Source organism: Acanthopagrus latus, chromosome 9 (assembly GCF_904848185.1).
Source record: "Acanthopagrus latus isolate v.2019 chromosome 9, fAcaLat1.1, whole genome shotgun sequence".
Classification (NCBI taxonomy): Eukaryota; Metazoa; Chordata; class Actinopteri; order Spariformes; family Sparidae; genus Acanthopagrus; species Acanthopagrus latus.
This window is the reverse complement of record NC_051047.1, coordinates 751,099-771,441: the sequence shown is the minus strand read 5'-3', so window position 1 is coordinate 771,441 and position 20,343 is coordinate 751,099. Positions and strand designations below refer to the sequence as shown.

Below are 20,343 nucleotides of genomic sequence, written 5' to 3'. Positions count from 1 at the left end.
ACTGAAACTGAAAAACTGCTGATATAGAGGAGGACATAGAAAATTGTTATCTTTGACAGTTTGTTACTTTTAAAATGAAGATTGTACACGATAGATAATGGTTTTCCAACCTTTTTGGCAGCTGACATCTTACAAAAAGTAGTTTTGTTTTTTTCAGATGCACAGTATATGAGTTGTTAACAGTTTTCCCTCTGAAGTTCTTAAAATGCTGTCTTTTGAATGAATGTTAAAATGTTTAAAAATTGTAAAATGTAAAAGTTTTAATCATATTTTAGTGTACTGTCTATCTACATTTTGCTTTGTAACTTTCCTTGGGTGTGGTGTTCATGGGTAGATTATTGAAGTGTCAGCCTCAGGCTAAAGTCTGTTCAGCGTGACTCTGTAATTCTAATGTAATGTTCAATAGTTTTAATAATGCATCCTCTGTGCAGTGCCTGTTCAACATGTTTTTATTAGGCACTGAACTATTCTCTATAAACAAGAAATATTTAAAATGTTTTCTCTGCTGTTGCTTTCCCTGAAGCACTCTGAGATTTGTTTTGAAGATTTGAAGTGCATTACAAATTAAATGCATTATTATTATTATTATTATTATTATTATTGTTATTATATAATACAATATAATATAATTATTAATAATATTAATGATAATATAATAATATATCATTATTATTATTAATAATAATAATAATAATGATAATATAATAATATATCATTATTAATAATAATAATAATAATAATAATAATAATAATAATAATAATAATAATAATAATAAATAGGTTTTCTACATGTATTGTCTTAAGCAGGTACGTGGCTCCCTCTTGTGGTCCACATAAGAAAAATACTCCACAAGTGCTGCATTGTAGGCAACTGGACGTGTTTCAGTTTCTTGAGGTCGTTTCACCTCTCATCCAAGAGGCTTCTTCAGTTCTAACTAACTGGAGGGCAGTTGCAGGCTTTTAAACACTCTGTATGGGAGTGTCCTTACAGAGTTAAGAGCCTCTTATGGGTTGTTGACCCCACCGGCCTTCATGCAGGATGCTAGGGCTAGGTGAGCCCAGGTGTGAATGGTTGTTTAGCTGTCTAGGGAGGTAACTCAGTTCTGCATTGTAGGTGGATGATAAATAATGTTGTAGGCCACCTCCTCAAAGACTGACACAGATGGATTATTTTACACGTCTTTCAAACCATCTGTCTTATCTGGCCAATATGTTTACATTGTTGTCCTCAAATGAATTATTGTTCTCCTTCAGATGTAAGTGAACAGCAGATTCTTGACCTGAGGAGTTGGCCCTCCTGTGTTGAGCCATTTGTTTATAGGACAACACTGGATGGCCAACTCCTCAGTTCAAGACTGAGTCCGAGTCCTCACGAGCATAGGGGAGGAGAGCCAGGAGGAGGAGTGCATCGTTTTCATCACAACCTCTAACTACATGGGACAGGGAAGTAGTATAATACAGCAGGCTATAAATAAGAGCAGAGCCACATGAGCACAACCTATATTCAGAAAAAAAAAACAGGTCGTATATCCAAAACCAATATTCTTAAAGAGAGCAGCTCATACAAGCTGCATACACAGATTTTTAAGAAGATAAGGAACTCTGTTACAGCTCTGAATACCATGTAACAAACTGCAACACAAATCTGTTGTTACTATACATTCACAAAGTAATGTGATGTTCTGATTAAATACAATTGATTCAACTTTGAAATTAGAGTTTATTTATTCATCTATATTCACATTTAATAATTGCTATGACCAAAAAATTGTAATGTAAAAAAAGGGTATTTTGTAAATTTTGTATCCACAATGACTAACAGCCATTTGCATCTGGTTTTCTTCATTTTGAACAGTGCCCACCCAGACCAATCTTGGTCGCAGTCAATTTCACAATCAACTGTCATACAGTCACATAGAAACTGCATGTATGTATTCAAGATTGTATTTATTTTAAGTCAAAATATCACACCAAATAAAAACTGAAGAAAGAAACAAGTGATACATTTAAAATACAATATGAATAAGGCATTGCACAAAATAGAAACAGTGAACACGAAAACAAGTGACTGCTGTGCTGAGGTAGAGGGGACAAGAGCACCTTATGGTGTCACTGGGTGTGGTGGTGAAATATTTTAAAAGTGCAGAGAGAAGAGAAGTATATGTGACCCCTGCATGTTACATTTGAATAAAAAACAGATGCGTGGTGTGTGCTATACACAAGACTAATTATAGACTAATAATGAAAAAATGATGAGATTCTAACTACAGTGCAAAAAGTTAATACACACACACACACACACACACACGCACACACAGAGGGCATGTACAGTGCAATGAGCCAGCCAGGAGCCCAGAAAATTATTTAATTATTAGGATTATTATCCATTATTTAATAGGCTTGGCTATGAAGTTATGTTTCTGTGGGTTTATTTAATATTTCAAAATATTAGTAGTAGTTGCACTGGTAAAAAATAGTCATTTATTTATTTTTTCTCTTGTTTGCGGCACCCCCTGTGGATGACAGCTCTGGTGGTGCTGGTTGGGGTGATTGGTGGTGGGGGTGTTATCAGGCAGGAAGGTGAGATAAGAGAGTTAATTTCTCCTTTGGTAGATAACAGAGTAGCTGGTCTCCTTCAATGGAACATTTAAACCTGGAAAACAGTGCTTGGTGTGACATGAAAAGGTTACGGCGTACTTTGTCTGCACACGTTTGGCTAATCTAAATTGCAAATACGATGGGCATTTTTTTTCTTGATATGAAGTTTTAAGCTGATGATTTTTAAAATAAGCCGTGGTTAGTACCTTCCAAAACTTAGCAGTAATGGCATGTGAAATATGCTTGCATGAGGAATGTTTCAGGGATTCGTATATCATGTTTTATTAAATTAGAAAATCCACTGAATCACTATGAAATTCCCCCAAATCATTTGTTGCAGTCCTAATTCTGCAATTCTCGCAGTGAATTGGATCTAATTTGATCTATTAACAGGGGTCACAGTCTAGCACAATATGTTATTGTAAGTAATGTTTTACCATTGTACCCTGCAGTATAGTATCCTACAAGACCTTTTTGGACATGGCTGTAAAACCCGAAAGAAAAAAAAAAAAGAAAAAAATCAATGCTATAATCATATTTTTTGTCTGATTTGTATACCATCTTACAGTAGAGAACAGCAGACTGTTAAGCAACTGTGTATTTTAGCCGGCGCAGTTGTCTTAAACTACTGGCTAAAATTTTTATATTCCTAGCTTGATACATTTTATTTTAAAGTAATCACTCAACAGCATCACTGTACTCTTTTCCAGCCAAGCATTTAAGGGACCCAATTACTTCCACCTTTTATTAACACATTAACAGTTCTGTGGGACCAAACAATTCAACTTTATTTAAAACAAAAATTAAAATCAGTGACTGCAAATAACAATATACATTGAAAGTTTGATCTATCAGATCAAGAAAAAGCTTTAAGTCCCATCATCAAATTGAAACTAAACTTTGGACCAGGAAATTTAAAAACAGCTGTTGGATATTTGATACTCAAGGGCCAATCAGAAATATCTACCATCTTCATCGACACCCACACTCATCCACCACCATATCCTGATAATGCCGGAGCACCACATTGTCATTGTTGTCATAGTAGAGCATGGATATGGGGGATAGACGGATGGGGACGCAGCAGGGTTGTGGGGTGCCATGAGGGTCCAGGGAGTGCACCAGGGTCTGCAGGATAGCATGGTTGGTGCCATTCAGACTCTCACTGAGTGGGAACGGGCACTCACCTTGGCAGTAGTTGGCCATGTAGCCCTGTGGAGCAATGATCCAGTCCTGCCAGCCTACGTCTTTGAAGTCGATGTAGAGGCGGCGTGCCTTACACACATTGCTAGGTGTCACGGGGAGGTGGACGGCGCTTCTTCTCTGTCTGGAGCGACACTGCTGGGGGTTGAGGGACACGACCACCAGTGAGGCCTGGCTCAGTGGCAGGGTGAAGGGTGGCTCCAATGGGAGAGAGTTCCCTGGTCGAAAATGAAGTTCCTCTGGGTCTGTGCTAAGAGGCAGCAGCTGTAAAACCAAACCGTAGTTGCGTCCCAGTTTGCGCCAGCTATCTGCCAAGGAGGTGAGGTCCATGGTGATGGATGTGAGTTCAGGCTGCAGCTGGACTGACTTGGACAGCAGGAGTCTGCGGTTGGCCTGGGGATTGGCTTCCCTCAGTGTGGCTCGAATCACTTTATACAAGGACAAACTAAGGGCCCGGGGTCCCTGCAGGAGCACTGCAGATCTGAAGGGTTTCCAGTGGAACTGAATCTCGAGCTGAGCAAGGGAAAGCAGCTCCATAGGTTGCAGGACGGACATGTTGAAGAAAAGCTGCTTGTCCAGACAGGTCTGAGAGTTGCTGCTCAAGCCAGACACCAGCTGGCCTGCAAAGCATAAGAAGATAGAAAAACATTTTAACAAGGACATTGACATTTTTTAAAGGATTTACCAGGGTTTTTATTGAAGTGTAGCCCAGGTGCATGAGTACCTAAATCATGGAGAGGAATAATTTGTCTTTACTTCTCACTCAAACACACACTGTGGTGGCACTTAACATATTTTAGAAGAGGTACGTTATATCACTAACTAGCACTTAAGTACAATTAAAGGACGGAATCTAAAAAGCATAATTTATTTTAAAGAATATTGGATTTATGCCTTTATTTGCAACTCTAAACCAGCCAAAGTTAAGGGTTAAAAGACGAACACCTTCATTAGCCTATGGTACTGTGTAGACACTAAATCTAATGACACTACCTTGGTCCTGAACGTATCGAATGATGTTGCCGCGGACTCCGTATTCGGGCACTATGCAGGGGTCGCTCTCCTGGACCTGGATGTTCTCCGACCTCCGGAACATCCTCCACAGCGCAACGGGGACGTGGCGCCAGGGCTTTTGACTCTCTGTGGTCCTTGGCCGTTCGGAGAGGCCTAGGGAGCCGAGAAAGAGTCGCTCCTGGCTCTTCATCTCCTCAACACGTGAGAGTGCACAAACACCAAGGACACATAACGCAAGTAGCGGCAGGGGAGCCATGTTTAGTCTCATTTTAAGTTGTATAAACTGTATCGGTTCCTCACCTGAAGCACTGCCCCCAAAAAGCACAGGACGTGTGGTCGAACATGTGAAAGCTCCTGCGAAGCAGCTGCATACCGTAATTATGCTAATCAGGAGCGGCCAGATAGACAAAGATAAGGTGAGGGGGGCGGCCCAGTCCAACAAACACACTTTTAAACAACACTCTGCTCTGGAGTTAACAAGGGATAACACTACCAGTCGTTTCAGTAAATACTCCTTGCAAGTGTCACAAGATTTATTTACACCCGTCATTGGCCTGCTCCATTTCGTTTATATATTAATAGATTTTATAGAATTTATATATATTTTAAAAAAATAATAAATGAACATGCCTTCTCATAACATAGGCCTACCATAAATGATTAAATCACATCAAAGATTCCACTTTGGTCTGCAGCACTGCATATACAGTGCCAGAGGTGGCAAAAGTACTCACATTTGGTACTTAAGTAGAGGCATAGATGCTTGTGTAAAAAAAATACCCTCATTCAGGGTACTGATTCAGCTCCTTTACTCAAGTAAAAGCAAGATACCTCTTTTGATAACTCAAAACGAAAAGTTCTTGGAACACAAAATAGGATTTTTTTTTTTTTTTAAACAACCTGTTAAAAAAATAAATCACTGGACACAGTCTGTTTGCTGCAAGTTAAATTTCAGACAGAATAATCAAGACTGAATTGACCAGAGGTCCTGGATGAGCACCTCAATAATTCAGCTTTATAACAGCTTTGGTGCTCTCAATTCTATACTTAACATATTACTTTTAACAGAATTTGGGACATTTTTACAGAGGCACTGACCCCTGTAGACCCCCGTGTAGAACCGCCACTGTCCTTTGGACATACCTTCGAAGGCCGCTTCAACCACTGTTAAATGGGACGGTCTAGACTTTGGATCATTTCCTGGTTTGGTCACCAGATGTTCCCGTCTTTACCCTTATGGCACGATTTCTGCTGCACAGGCCCAAGCACCCCTGGCTGCAATGCCCCATACAAATGCTTTTTATTTAATTATAAGGTGAACCCAGAGGTGTAACATATCAGGAGAGTTGATGAAACAATGACACCTAATACATTTAACTTAATTATCAGCTCTCTCTGTGTATTCTAATGAAATCCAGCTAACAGGTGAATTTGGGATTGTATCGTTATTCTACATATGCAATCAATACATGGGATTTACGCCACTCTGTCTGTAGGTGCTACATTGATGTTTGAGAGTGGGCTGCCTGGTCTCTCCACCACAGGACGGCACATGTGCAGTGGGTGGAGTCAAACATGGGCGGAGGTACTGGCTTCAATGTGGGGACATGTGGATGGGGTCAAATGTTTAACTCCGCCCCCACACCAAGCCACTCCCCGATCTGCGTATGGCAACCAGGGGCTTCTCCCTGGGCCCATGAAAGTGACGATCTATGTCACGCTATATTGCCATCTTTCTTTCTTCTTTTTCAGTCGCACAAAGAATCTTGGGATATGTGAGTCCACGAAGGATAGTAGCAGTGCATCCCCCTGCATATGCAGGAGCCTTTGAATTGGGACAGCCTTAGGACAGCCATTGTGACGTAATTGGCCTACAAATGTGGCCTATGAAGGATACTAGAGTTCTCAACTGGCCTGAAAATTACAACCCGACCCGACCCAACCCGGCCCACCCTACAGGTTTTTAAGCCCGAACCCGATGCAGCCCGACACACCAGCATGAATTGTCTAACTGAACCCGGCCCGAACCCGACCCCCCGTGCGTCTGCATTGTTTTCCTCATGCACCTATGGCAAGCCGTTTTAACATTTGATAGCTAGACTGGATATGTATTGCAGATATTTGTAATTCAATTCTTCCTAGTCAAAAGGAACATTTTAGATGTCCACAATGACATTCTTCCTATCCACAATTGTCATTTCAGATATCCACAATGACATTCTTCCTAGGACAAATGACGTCACTTTTGCCATTCATGTGGCTTTCAATTTCAGATATCCACAATTACATTCTGAATATCTAGAATGAACATTCTGGATATCTGCAATTGAATTCTTACTAGGAAAAACTCCGATAAGATATTTCAGATATCTTCAATTCAATTGTTACTAGTCATAATTTTCATTTCAGATATCCAAAATGAAAAACTATTCCAGATATCCAGAATGTAATTTTGAATAACCAAGTCATTCGTCCTAGGAAGAATGTCATTGTAGATATCTGAAATTTTGACTTTTTGACTAGGAACTGACTAACTGACTTAAAGATATTGCAATATATATCCAGTCTAACTATTAAATGTTAAAACGGCCACTTATACTTTTTAAGGATTTTTAGATATGTTAAATTTAGTTTTGACTAGTACAATCAAAGTTGTAGATATCTTGAACTAACATTTCTACTGGTAAGGATGTTATTGCGGACATCTTTAATTACCATTCTGACTAGTGAGAATACAATTTTGACTAGGAGAAATGCTATTAAGGCTAAAATGCAATTACAGATAGGAGTGTGGTTCGATTAAATGTTAAAACGGCTTACCATATGCACTTGTTTTCATGATCAGACAGACAGCAGACGGAAATTCAATAGGCATGATGAGTACGTCACACTGCGGCGTCAGGTCAGGTCTGCGTCTGCCCCTCCCCATGAAGCAGGCATCCAGACTTACTCTTCACCACAGGTGAACAGCGATGATTCACAACAAACATTATATAATTTACAACCTGCAAGAAATGTGTTTTATGAAATGTGTTTTATAAAAAGTCCCGACCTCATTTGCTAATTTTTTCGGCCGAACCCGGCCCGAACCTGCGGGTCCGGTCGGGTTTGTCAGGCCGGCCCGACCCGTTGAGAACTCTAATACAGACCCTGAATTGAGACACGGCAATGGACTACCATAAGTAAGATTTAGCATTTAAAAAAAAAAAAAAAATGCATAACCAAGTACAAATACAACTAAAATTTGTCTAATTTGGAGAAATAGGCAGACATATTCAAAGTGTTGTCCACCAAAACAGGATACAGTCATCATCTGTATTGGGCAGCTTAGTTTGTTTCACTCCTGCCTCTGTGAAGTGTTCGGTCAAAACGCATTTGCGCATGGCACTGACATCACTCCGCCACCAGCTTCAATCTGAGCAGGACTGAGAAGAACCTGCATAAACCTGAAGACTGGGCAGGACCTGAGGAGAACCTGTTTGCTGTGGATACTGGAATAACTGGCTAGGAGTTGGGAGGACGCGGCGATTAGTGACATGGATTTATTTGCTGCCATACGGTCTGTCTTCTTCGCGAGGTAACTTTATTGTGTTATTTATTACTGCTTTCACGAGTTAACATTATTTTTTGGCGGGCTGTTTGAATTGAACAAGTATAGCGTGAGCAGCTGTAGTTAAGTAACGTTAGTAAAAGAGTTTTCAAACGTTACCACTAGTTTGCAAGCAGAGACTGTGAAAATGTGTAACTTGTTTAACCTGCTAGCTAATACAACCAGACTCTGCTGAATTATATCTAAAAACCTCAATTCATTGGGTCAGTGAAAAACTGATGTTTCATCCCTGCCATGGACAGAAAAGGCAAGCAAGACTTGTAGACAAATGTAATTGTTTTATGATATGATGTGGAAATGTAAATTGTGTGAGTTTTCTAGTTCCTTAAAAATGCAGTTATTGTGACATTACAGGCATGCCTGAATTAACCCCACACTATACCTCAAGTGCCCCCCCCAAACGTAATACACCACAAACGTAATAAAAAGTCTGCAGCATTTAACATAATAAACCCACAAATGTAATACATTTTCCATGAACGTAATAGCCTACTACAAAGGTAACACGCAATTTCCCTCAAATGTAATAACTATTACATTTGCAGGGATTTAATGGTCGTAGTGGTTGTTGTTTGTTTGTTTGTTTTCCTATACACTTAATAATACTACTGACCGTGGATGCAAAATCCAATGGTGACTCTTGCTCTGCTATCACACAACAGGTCATCTCTCTCTCGCTCTCTCTCTCTCTCTCTCAATTCAATTCAATTCAAAGGGGCTTTATTGAACGTTTTAACAACAATATCGCCAAATCATCTTATCCAAACATTTGGACATCTCTCTGTAAAAGCAAGGAATCTCTGTCTGTCTGTCTGTCTGTCTGTCTGTCTGTGTGTGTTCCTCAAATATCTGAGTGGATCAGGATCAGACTGACCTGAGAGTTTCCACATGGCTGCTGCTTGGTTCAAGGGTGTGCAACGTCGTATTTGTTTGGACTGTAATGATAGCGATAATAAATAATTTCATAAATTTACCAATTTCACTAGCCTTGCTAACCATAGCCACCATAGTCACGTGTGCACCAGAGCCAAACACTGCACACCAAAGCCACATGCGCACTAGAGCTGCACACTGCAGAGCTCACTTCCACGACATACCTTAAGGAATGAGCAGATTTATACCTGCAGCGGCGCGAGCTGGACCGGGATTTTACCGGCGATTCGGTCCCATTCTGTGCATCTAAACTGACTGTTGTGGATTCATGAAACTAAACGAGTCCGGACCAAGTCTGTTCCGATCTGAGGAGATCCGGATACGCAAGGACTGTCAGACTTGGGCAGAAAAGAGGACTCAGATGCGGAAATGGCAGAAGTAATGTCAAGTTTTATTACTCTGAATTTGTAACTCTCCAGAATGAATGACAAATAAAACTCTATGAAACTCTGCGTGACGAACAAAACAAACAACATGAAACACAGAAAAACTGAAAACGCTCCCGCAGGAGGAAAACCTACACTATTCTTGAATATATACATAAGTATCAAAGTTAACAAAAATAAATACTCTCCGAAGAGAAAGCTCAGAGGCTATGAAAATTAACTACTCTTTCTTAATGAAATTATCCAACAAAAATTCACTCGTAACGAGGAAAAGAAACGCTATCAAAATTCAAACTACAACTCAAAACTCTAACCAGAAAATACAAATCAAAATCACTCTTCTCGAGGATACAAAATACAGATGAATAAAACATGAACAATACTTAACCAGGATGTGAATCAAACACTCAACAAGGCGTGGAACAAGGCTGTGGTCAATGGCTTCGGTAGACGACATAAAGACGAAATACTTTGGCACAGACACAGGGGAAGACACAGACTTTATACACATGGTACCATCTTGCTCTCTTTCACCAGTTTGATCTGACTGACGTGAAAGGTGGGATGTACTCGTAAGGACCGAGGCAGGCGTAGTCGGACTGCTGCTGGACCTGTGTTTCTGGTGATGGGGAATGGACCTACGAATCTTGGAGCCAGTTTCTTGGACGACACCTTGAGATTTAAGTCTTTGGCCGAAAGCCACACTCTCTGTCCTGGTTGATAATCTGGAGCTGGTCGTCTTTTCCGATCGGCGTTTCTCTTCACCCGATCTCCTTGTCGGATGAGAATCTGTCTCGCTGCTGCCCAGACCCGTCGACAGCGCTGAACCATGGCATAGGCCAAGGGTACCGACGCCTCCCTTTCATTGTCTGGAAACAGGGGTGGTTGGTAACCGAAAGCACAATGAAAAGGTGAAATACCAGTAGCGGATGTAGGTAATGAATTATGCGCATACTCTACCCAGACTAGGTGTTTGCTCCATGTCGAGGGATTCTGGTGTACCACGCATCGGAGGCCGGTTTCCAGCTGTTGGTTTAGGCATTCGGTCTGGCCGTTAGCTTCTGGGTGGTATCCTGACGTCAGACTGGCTGTGGCTCCAATTAGACTGCAGAATTCTTTCCAGAATTTGGATATGAACTGAGGCCCCCGGTCCGAAACAATGTCCTTAGGAAATCCGTGGATTCGGAAAACTTGAGTCATCATGACTTCTGCGGTTTCTTTTGCTGATGGTAGTTTCGGTAATGCAATAAAACGTACCATTTTCGAGAAGCGATCTACCACTGTGAGAACTGTGGTAGAGACCGGGAGCCCAGTGACAAAGTCCACAGAGATATCCGACCACGGTCTGGATGGGATGGGGAGTGGTTGTAGAAGTCCTGTGCGAGCCTTGGATGATGTTTTGTTGCGGGCACAGACCGAACACGCCTCTATGTACTCCCGGACCTCCGATTCCATCGCCGGCCACCAGAATCTCCGAGAGATGACATACATAGTACGTTTGATTCCCGGATGGCATGAAAGCAGCGAGGTGTGAGCCCAATGAATCACCTGTGGCCGTAGCTCAGCGGGTACATACAGACGATTGTCGGGACAACCACGAGGTGACGGGGCTCCACCGTTAGCTTGCTTTACCTCATTTTCTATTGGCCAAGTCACCGCTCCAACCACACAGTTCAGTGGAAGGATTGTTTCGGCTTGCTTGGTCTTCGGCTCGGGATCAAACAGTCTGGACAGCACGTCAGGTTTTACATTCCGGGATCCCGGCCTGTAAGACAAGGTAAAAGAGAATCGGTTAAAGAAAAGCGCCCACCTGGCCTGGCGAGAGTTTAGTCTTTTGGCTTTGCGAATGAATTCCAGATTTTTGTGATCTGTCCAGACAATGAAAGGTAGCTCGGCACCCTCCAACCAATGACACCATTCCTCCAAGGCTAGCTTGACTGCTAGCAGTTCTCGGTTGCCAACGTCGTAGTTTCTCTCGGCTGATGACAACCGTCGTGACAGGAAGGCGCAGGGATGCATCTTACCATCCTTTTCTGATCTCTGAGATAGTATCGCTCCTACCCCTTCGTTCGACGCATCCACCCCCACCACGAACTGTCTTTGTGGATCCGGTAGGGTGAGGATCAGGGCTGTGGTGAAGCGATGCTTGAGTTCTTGAAAGGCCTTTTCAGCCTCGGGATTCCAGACGAAGGGAACCTGAGTGGAGGTAAGAGCATGGAGAGGGGCAGCTGTCGCGCTAAAGCCTCTGTCAAATCGCCTGTAAAAGTTAGCAAATCCTAAGAATTGCTGAACCTTTTTGCGACTGTAGGGAGTTGGCCATTCGGCTACAGCGCTAACTTTAGCCGGATCCATCTGAACTCTTCCAGGGGCTACAATGAAGCCCAGGAATGAGACAGTCTCGGCATGAAATACACTCTTTTCAGCTTTTACATACAGTTTATGTTCCAGAAGACGGTTGAGAACCTGGGTTACGTGAGCTTGATGTGTGGTAATGTCCGGGGAATAAATCAAGATGTCGTCCAAGTAGATGTAAACGAACTGGTCCAAGAAGTCCCTGAGAACGTCATTAATCATGGCCTGAAACACAGCAGGTGCATTAGTGAGACCAAATGGCATAACACAATACTCATAATGTCCACTGGGAGTGTTAAAGCCGGTCTTCCATTCGTCCCCTTCTCGAATCCTGACCAAGTGATATGCGTTGCGAAGGTCGAGTTTGGTAAAAACCTTCGCCTGCTGGAGCTGGTCGAAGACCGATGTCATCAGAGGAAGAGGGTATCTGTTCTTTATGGTAATGTCATTCAATGGACTATAGTCAATACATGGGCGTAATGATCCGTCTTTCTTACCCACAAAGAAAAATCCAGCTCCCGCGGGTGATGATGATGGCCGAATGAGTCCTGCTTGCAGAGAAGCGGAGATGTAATCGTTCATTGCTTTCTTTTCAGGTCCGGAGATGGAATATAGTCGCCCCTTGGGAATGGTAGAACCGGGGATCAGGTCGATGGCGCAGTCGTACGGATGGTGAGGAGGGAGAGACAAGGCTTTAGTTTTGTTAAATACCTCTTTTAGTCGATGGTAACAGCTCGGGACTGAGGTCAGGTCCGGGTATTCGGGGTCTGTGACAGGGTTAGTGGAGAATAGATTTATCTCGGTAACAGATTCAATCAAACAGTGTTTAGTGCATTCATCCCCCCACTCTCTAATCTGACCGCTCTTCCAGTCGACGTGAGGGTTATGTAGGAAGAGCCAGGGTTGTCCCAGAATCAAAGAGTGAGAGGTGGAGTTGAACAAGTGGAACTGTATAATTTCGTGACGATTGCCAATTACCATTTCTATCGGTTTGGTTATGTGAGTTATCATAAAAATGTCTGCTCCGTTAAGGGAGCGTGCCCGAATGGGCCTGGCTAGATGTTCACAATCAATGTGTAATTTCTTGGCCAAGTTCCAATCCATGAGACTTTCATCTGCTCCTGAATCTACTAGAACTTTCATGTCCCACTTAGCGTTTAGCTTGACTTGGGTAAGCACACGCACAGCCGACTTAGCAATCTGATTAGAACTCACCGCCGGGGTTTTTTTGGCTGGACAGGAGCTGACGAGGTGACCGGTCTCTCCACAATAAAAACACCTTCCTTCTTGGCGTCTCTTCTGGCGTTCATCTGGAGATAATCGAGCCCGTCCTAACTGCATGGGCTCTTCGTCAGCGCGAGTCTGGAAGTTCTCTGAAGCGATTCGGTGCGTTGTCGGCCATTTTGATTCCTGTGGAGTCGCAGATCGCTCTCGGTCGCCCCGTCTCCCTTCGCGGTATTTCCTGAGCTGTGTGCGTCGGTTATCTGTACGGATGGCAAGGGCAATGAGAGCATCCAGAGTTGAGGGAAGATCGAGTGGCACCAAAAGGTCCTGGATATCTGTCGAGAGACCTTTTAAGAAAGTATCATAGAGGGCGGCGTTGTTCCATCCACTCTCCGCTGCCAGTGTCCGAAAGTGAATGGCATAGTCACACACAGAGTCTCTACCTTGTCTCAAGGTGCTTAGTTCCTGGGCCTTTTCTCTGTCGGAACAAACCGGGTCAAATGTTCTAGTTAGAGCCGTCTGAAAACCTGCGATAGTGTCACATACCGTAGAATTGCGGCTCCATTCGGCCGAAGCCCAAGCTTTGGCTCGTCCGGTCAGGTGAGATATCATGAACGCCACCTTTGCTCGTTCTGTGGGGAAAACTTGTGGCGTAAACTCAAAATGGATCGAGCAGTCGATCAAAACTGATCGCCAAAGACCTGGCTCACCGGCATATTTCGTGGGGGGCGCCAGCTTGCAGGAAGCTCCTCCGGAAGTCACTGGTAGTTCCGGGGTGACTGGAGAAGGTGGAGCCGGAGTGGTCGGGTTTTGTCGACAGAGTTGCCCGATAAGCTCTTGTATCTGGGAGGAGAGATGTCCCATGTTGGCAGCCATGGCGGTCTGGAACTCCTCCTGACGGTTCAAGCGAGCTTCCTGGGTTCGCAGCGTTTCGGAGAGCCGTTCTGCCTCCGCTGAGTCCATTGCTGGCCAAAGTATACTGTCAGACTTGGGCAGAAAAGAGGACTCAGATGCGGAAATGGCAGAAGTAGTGTCAAGTTTTATTACTCTGAATTTGTAACTCTCCAGAATGAATGACAAATAAAACTCTATGAAACTCTGCGTGACGAACAAAACAACACTATTCTTGAATATATACATAAGTATCAAAGTTAACAAAAATAAATACTCTCCGAAGAGAAAGCTCAGAGGCTATGAAAATTAACTACTCTTTCTTAATGAAATTATCCAACAAAAATTCACTCGTAACGAGGAAAAGAAACACTATCAAAATTCAAACTACAACTCAAAACTCTAACCAGAAAATACAAATCAAAATCACTCTTCTCGAGGATACAAAATACAGATGAATAAAACATGAACAATACTTAACCAGGATGTGAATCAAACACTCAACAAGGCGTGGAACAAGGCTGTGGTCAATGGCTTCGGTAGACGACATAAAGACGAAATACTTTGGCACAGAGACAGGGGAAGACACAGACTTTATACACATGAGGAAGGGGTTCACAGGTGGAAACAATCAGGGATTAGGGATGACGTCAGACCAGGGACACAGGAGTAAGGGTAAGTGACCGCGATGTGACAAGGACAACAAAGTGGAATCGGAATCTGTGGATGTTCGTGTGCTCGCCCAACCCCACGGCCCACCTCCCGAGTCAATGGACGCACCGGCAGGTCCAAATCCAGACTTAAGGTAAATAATGTCCGCCACGCTTTTTCGCAAACATTGCCATCATGTTTGCTTTGTGTCTGGTGCAGGAAGAAACGGTAAAAATGGGCTTTTGTCACGAAAGTGTCTGCAAGCAGAAAGGTTGGTTGACTGGCTGAGGAACAGGAAGCTGTTTGAGGGACGCCGGCGGTGATACAGACAGCAACAGAGATGGCATGTTTTGAGAGTTGAGAGATTTGTGACATATAGCGTGTTTGGAGTGTATAGTGAGTATGTTATATAGTGTTTAGTGTAGTGTGTTTAGTGTAGTCTTTTTTGTGTTGTGAGTCAAAACAAGGAGGAGACTGCTGAATGTGGAACAGGCAGGAATGATCTGAGGAGCCCTGAGCCAGCATTGCCTGCATTTAAACGTAAATAGTAACGTACAACTTTGTAAATTTCAAAAACTTGTGCACAAATTTAGCAAACAACAATTTATATTTGCATTATAACTAATGCATTTGGTTCATTAAACATATTTGTGGTTTTCATAGTGAAAAAAATCTAACTTTTTCCTACTCTGATTTTATGTTATTTTGTGATTTTAGGGCCATAGTGTTAATATAGTATGTCAAAATGAAAAAATAACTGTACAGTCACAGAGGTTGTGCTTAAAATAATGACACCAAACAAGGCAAGGTAAATAGTTTTTAAGGTGAAATATAATGGTATAATCAAAAGTAGTCAACAACAGCTTATTATATCCCTGACGTCCCACCTTCAAACACAAACTCATTTGGCCATCCATGAAAACGCTATTAACCTCCCACTTTTCTATAAGAATACATGCTTCCTACGGGCAATGCACTAGTATATATATAAGGACTGTAGTGATACACCAAACTCACAATTTGGTTTCTATCACGATTTTTACAAACCTCGATATTTTTTAAAAATTAAACATTTTATTTTTTGTAATATTTCAATAACTTCTGTATATGACACTTGTCTGATAGTATCAGAGGCGCAGTATTGGCAAGAGAGAGAAGACGCTACAGAGCCAACATGCTGGAAAGGTGGGAAAATGAATGATGGCTGGAATCGCAGTAAAACTGAGTGTAGAGCATGTGAGGTTAAAATCTCATATGTAGCATTCTCTACAAATAACCTGCACAAGCACATTAGAACTATGCATCCATCAGTGCAGAAAAACGTAACTTTGTCACTTTCCAGTAATGCTGTGTGACATGGACAATAATTTAAAATCTTGATATAGCTAATTTTGTATCCCAATAATGATATATATCCCGCTGTCTCTGTACTGTTTTTCCATCATGTGTCTTTAAGTGGTAGAAAAGATTAGATGCGTTTGAGTCGCTAGTAACAACTTGTTGGCAGCAAGTTTTGCAGATTATGTTACCATTGTCTGAATTTTTAAACCCAAGCCAAACCATGGAATTCCTTTGCACCCCAGGATATGAGAACCAATTCAATAAAGGGCACAGGGTCAAGACTGATGAGGCAAAGACAGTAGATAAATAGAACAAATGCTTTTATTTATGATGCTGTAAAGGAAACCAAAAAAAGAAAAGAAACTGGAACTGTTGAAAAGAGACTCCCAAACAGTATAAGAATATATATTTTATTGACACAAAAGCGCTAAAAGCAAACCATAATAACTAATGAAATAAGTATAAACTAAAATCAGTGGGCTGGGGCCACAGTGGGGGCGGACTGGAAAATACCCATGTCTCACTAGTCTGGGAAACAAACAATGCACAAAAAGAGCCCCAGTGACTACTTACATGCAACAGGGGTGGGGTTCCAGCACAGTGCCTAGACTCCCAACTGAGGACACCCAGGCCGTACTGACAAACAAAAAGTGTCATGGCTCCTGTTTGTGTTGTCCTTGTATCTGGTTTTTGGTTTTTGATTTATGTCTTTTTTTCTATGTCTTGTTGTGTCCCATGTTTTGTTTTTCCATGTCTTGTGTCTCATGTTTTGATATTCCATGCCCTCATGTGTCCTTTAAGTTCTCCTATGTTCTCCCCACTGGCTCCCTCTGTCTGTTGTCTTGTTCCCTCCTGGTCTGTTCCTCTGTGCTCCTCCCCCTCATTATCACACCTGGCTTCCTTCCTCCTCTCTCCTCACCTGTTACTCGTTATGTCATTAGTGTCAGTGTTTCCCTCTCTCCATGTCCAGTCATTGTTTTCTATATGCTCTTGTCCCTGCTTGGTATGTTTTGGTTTTAAGATTTCCATGTTTGATTTGAACTTTGCCTTTTTCTTTTGCACTTTGTTGAACTGTTTTATTTTGCTACTTTGTTTTGATGTTTTGTTGCTACTTTGCCTTTTGTCCCATTTTGTCTGTTTTTGCATTTCGGCTTTTGTCAATAAAAGCTCGCCTTTTGTTTCCCTGATCTTGCCTCCGGTGTAACTGCGTTTGGGTCCACCTCCCCTTCCATAGTTTTTCCTTTTACCCCAACCTGACAAAAAGGGTTCCTTCTGAAACAAAGAACACAAAAGTTAACAAAAAAACAAAAACAAAAAACCCCCCAATTGATAAACAATTTCAACACACAAAGATAAAATATATTAAAAATTAAGCAAACTTAATAATTCTGGACCCAGAGAACTGATCAAAACCAAAATGAGCAAAATAAGCAGATAAGGCCAAAACAGATGAAAAAGCTGGTCCAAAAGGAAATTAGGGACAAAGCAGAACAGGTGACCTAAAACACAAAGACACATGGTTAGTAGAAGGGATAACTTTAAACTACCAGGAAAACAAACATAGAGGCCCTACGCACCACCTTCAGCAGGCAATCACCAACAGGGACCAGCAAGAGGCTGAACTGAGCCAGCTTAGGCCTTTTATACTGCACCTGGACAGGGAGGAGGAGCTAAATAACGTTACTTGTAATGTTATTTTTCTCTCTCTTCCAGTGCGATCTCCTCTGTCTCTGCCTTGCTGCTTTGCTTCCGTTTACTCCCAAGAGACCAGTGCTGTAAACCAGTCCTTGCGGATGACGTAAAAATGCTACCACAATTTTTTTTTTTTTTTTTTTTATATCGCACTACGATATATATCATAATATTGCACAGCTCTACTTTCCAGGATGTTTGGTGGGTCAGGATCTCAATCACAACAGATTAAAACAGCATTCATATGATTATAACTTATACGTGGGTTTAGATTGACATCGGGGAAACACTTTGAAAACACACAGACATCATCATCATGACGTGTACCGTCACATCTCTCAAGGAGCCGCAGCGCTGGCTTTCTGTGTGACAGCGGTTCATCTTTACTCCGGCGGTCCTTTGCTCTGAGTGAACGACCAACAGGGGAGAATTGAAAGAAAGAAATGGTACCGTGTCCATTTACAGCTTGTTTTAATGTTTACACAATGCACACAAATGCAGAGAACATCAGAATGCATGAGATGATGATGCAGCAGTTGTAGTACAAAACGTTCCAGATGTTTCCTGGATAGTGACATTGAACATAAGCCTATGGAGCATTCAGATGATGATGAAACTGCCGGTGGGCAGCAGGCGGTAGCACTGAGAGATTAGCAGAGCAGTTACAGTACAATCTTGCTGCTTTCTTTTTGAAAATACAAACTATTTACAAAGGGCAATACAGGAAATCAGTTGCTTTCACTGTCAGAACCTGCTGTCAGAGAATCTGTACCCAAGATACTGAATAAACATGATTGTACTGTTACTGACACACTTGTAAGTGAAATTGTCCTGGCAATTTCAGAGAGTAATATTTTGCAATGTGTTATCACTGAAGGACCACTATCAACAGCTAAGAGGAGAAAATCCTTTTTTTAGGAGAAGATTCCATATGTTGAACCTATAGAATACCTCACTGACTCATCACAACGAATCTACATGTATGTGCCTATTCTCACATCTTTACAACTGTTGTTGCAAAAACCTGATGTACTTGAGTATTGTGTTAGATATGTGTCTATTACATGCGAGAAAATAAATGATCTGAGAGAAGAAAAAAAAATTGAGAGAAAAAGTTATCACACTGATAGCAAAAAAGCATTTTATAAGAGAAGAAAAATGTTTGAGAGAGAGAGATTTCATACCAATAGAAAAAATAATAATATTTGAGACCAAAAAAAAGTTTTGAGAGTTGATTGTTGATACACATCCAATAGTGCTGAGCATCACAGACAGCAGCATTATATATGGCACAAATGTTGCCTTGCCCAAATTCAAAGAGATCCGAAACATATTACTCATTGAAAGTGATATCTTCTTTCTATTAAAAGACTATGAGACCTGGGCCCATATTCACGAAGAATCTTAAGGCTAAAAGTAGCTCCTAACAGGCGAATTTAGGAGCAGCTCCTAAAAATAATTGGCATGTCAGTTGTAACTTTAGGACTCCTAATTTTTGAAAATAAGAGTTATTCACAAAACATTTTAGGCCTAAAACTAGCACCTAAATCTGGGAGACCTTAGAAGTAGTCCAGAGGACTCCTAACTCACTAAGACCTAGTCACAGCCGAATGTTTTGGACATGCTTAATGACAGGAAATTATTAAAACGATGTCAGATAGACCGCAAAGGGATTGAAGTTGTGGTTGAGTTGGTGAGGGACGCAATAACGTCCCCAACCAACAGAAACAATCCAGTAACGCCGGAGTTAAAATGTTTGGCAATGCTCTGGCGTTTGGCGACGGGGAAAATGCAACTCTTCGCATGGGACTAGTATTTCCTGGGGACCTCAAGTGATTTAGAAATTATGCCACCAGGTCTGTGTTTCGTCCAGCGCATTCACACAGGATAAGCGAAGTCTGTGTTTTAACTCGAATTTACTGACATTATCCACCGGGTCGATCTCACCGGAACCCTTTCTGGAGCAGCACAATGGTTAGATATGGATATTTTTAATATAATAACTAGTGAGCCAGTTGAAAGATGGAAAAATATTCCTTACCGCATGCTGCCATGCTTGTAATCCATCTAGTCATCTTTCGAGATTTCGCTCTTCTGATGAGCCTCCTGAATTTGCACCCAAAATGCTGTCAAAACCTTCATTTAAACTCATTACAAATTATGAAGTCCATCACTCAGTTTTTTTCAAAACCTGTGGAACTTATAAAACCTATCTCCCCCCACAATTTTTGTTCAATTGTCACCAAACTTGCAAGAGAGCATCTTCAGACCATCCTCCACAAAACTTGTTTCTCGGATTTTTGATTCATCAAAAATTAAGCCTACAGCTCATCAAAATGTTTGACTGTAAACAGTACTGTAAACATATATTGTCAAATTCTTGCTAAATACATTTTCTTTTTTTTAATACTCTTTTTATTGGCTTTTCAGTTTTATAAGTACAAACAG

General features: G+C 41.7%; 1 protein-coding gene across 1 annotated transcript; it reads right to left on the bottom strand.

Moving 5' to 3' along the window:
* Positions 1-1,930: 1,930 nt before the first annotated feature.
* Positions 1,931-5,204, bottom strand: gdf3 (growth differentiation factor 3). Its single transcript, XM_037110905.1, has 2 exons — positions 4,795-5,204; positions 1,931-4,421 (listed from the first exon to the last, which is right to left on the bottom strand). The coding sequence occupies exons 1-2, from the start codon at positions 5,081-5,083 to the stop codon at positions 3,571-3,573; spliced, it is 1,140 nt and encodes a 379-aa protein (XP_036966800.1). The 5' UTR covers positions 5,084-5,204; the 3' UTR covers positions 1,931-3,570.
* Between the last annotated feature and the right edge of the window lie 15,139 nt (positions 5,205-20,343).

Coding starts and splice junctions, on each gene's coding strand:
- gdf3 (XM_037110905.1), bottom strand. CDS start 5,083: ATGAGACTAAACATGGCTCCCCTGCCGCTACTTGCGTTATGTGTCCTT. Junction 4,422..4,794: donor TCGATACGTTCAGGACCAAG/GTAGTGTCATTA, acceptor TATGCTTTGCAG/GCCAGCTGGTGTCTGGCTTG.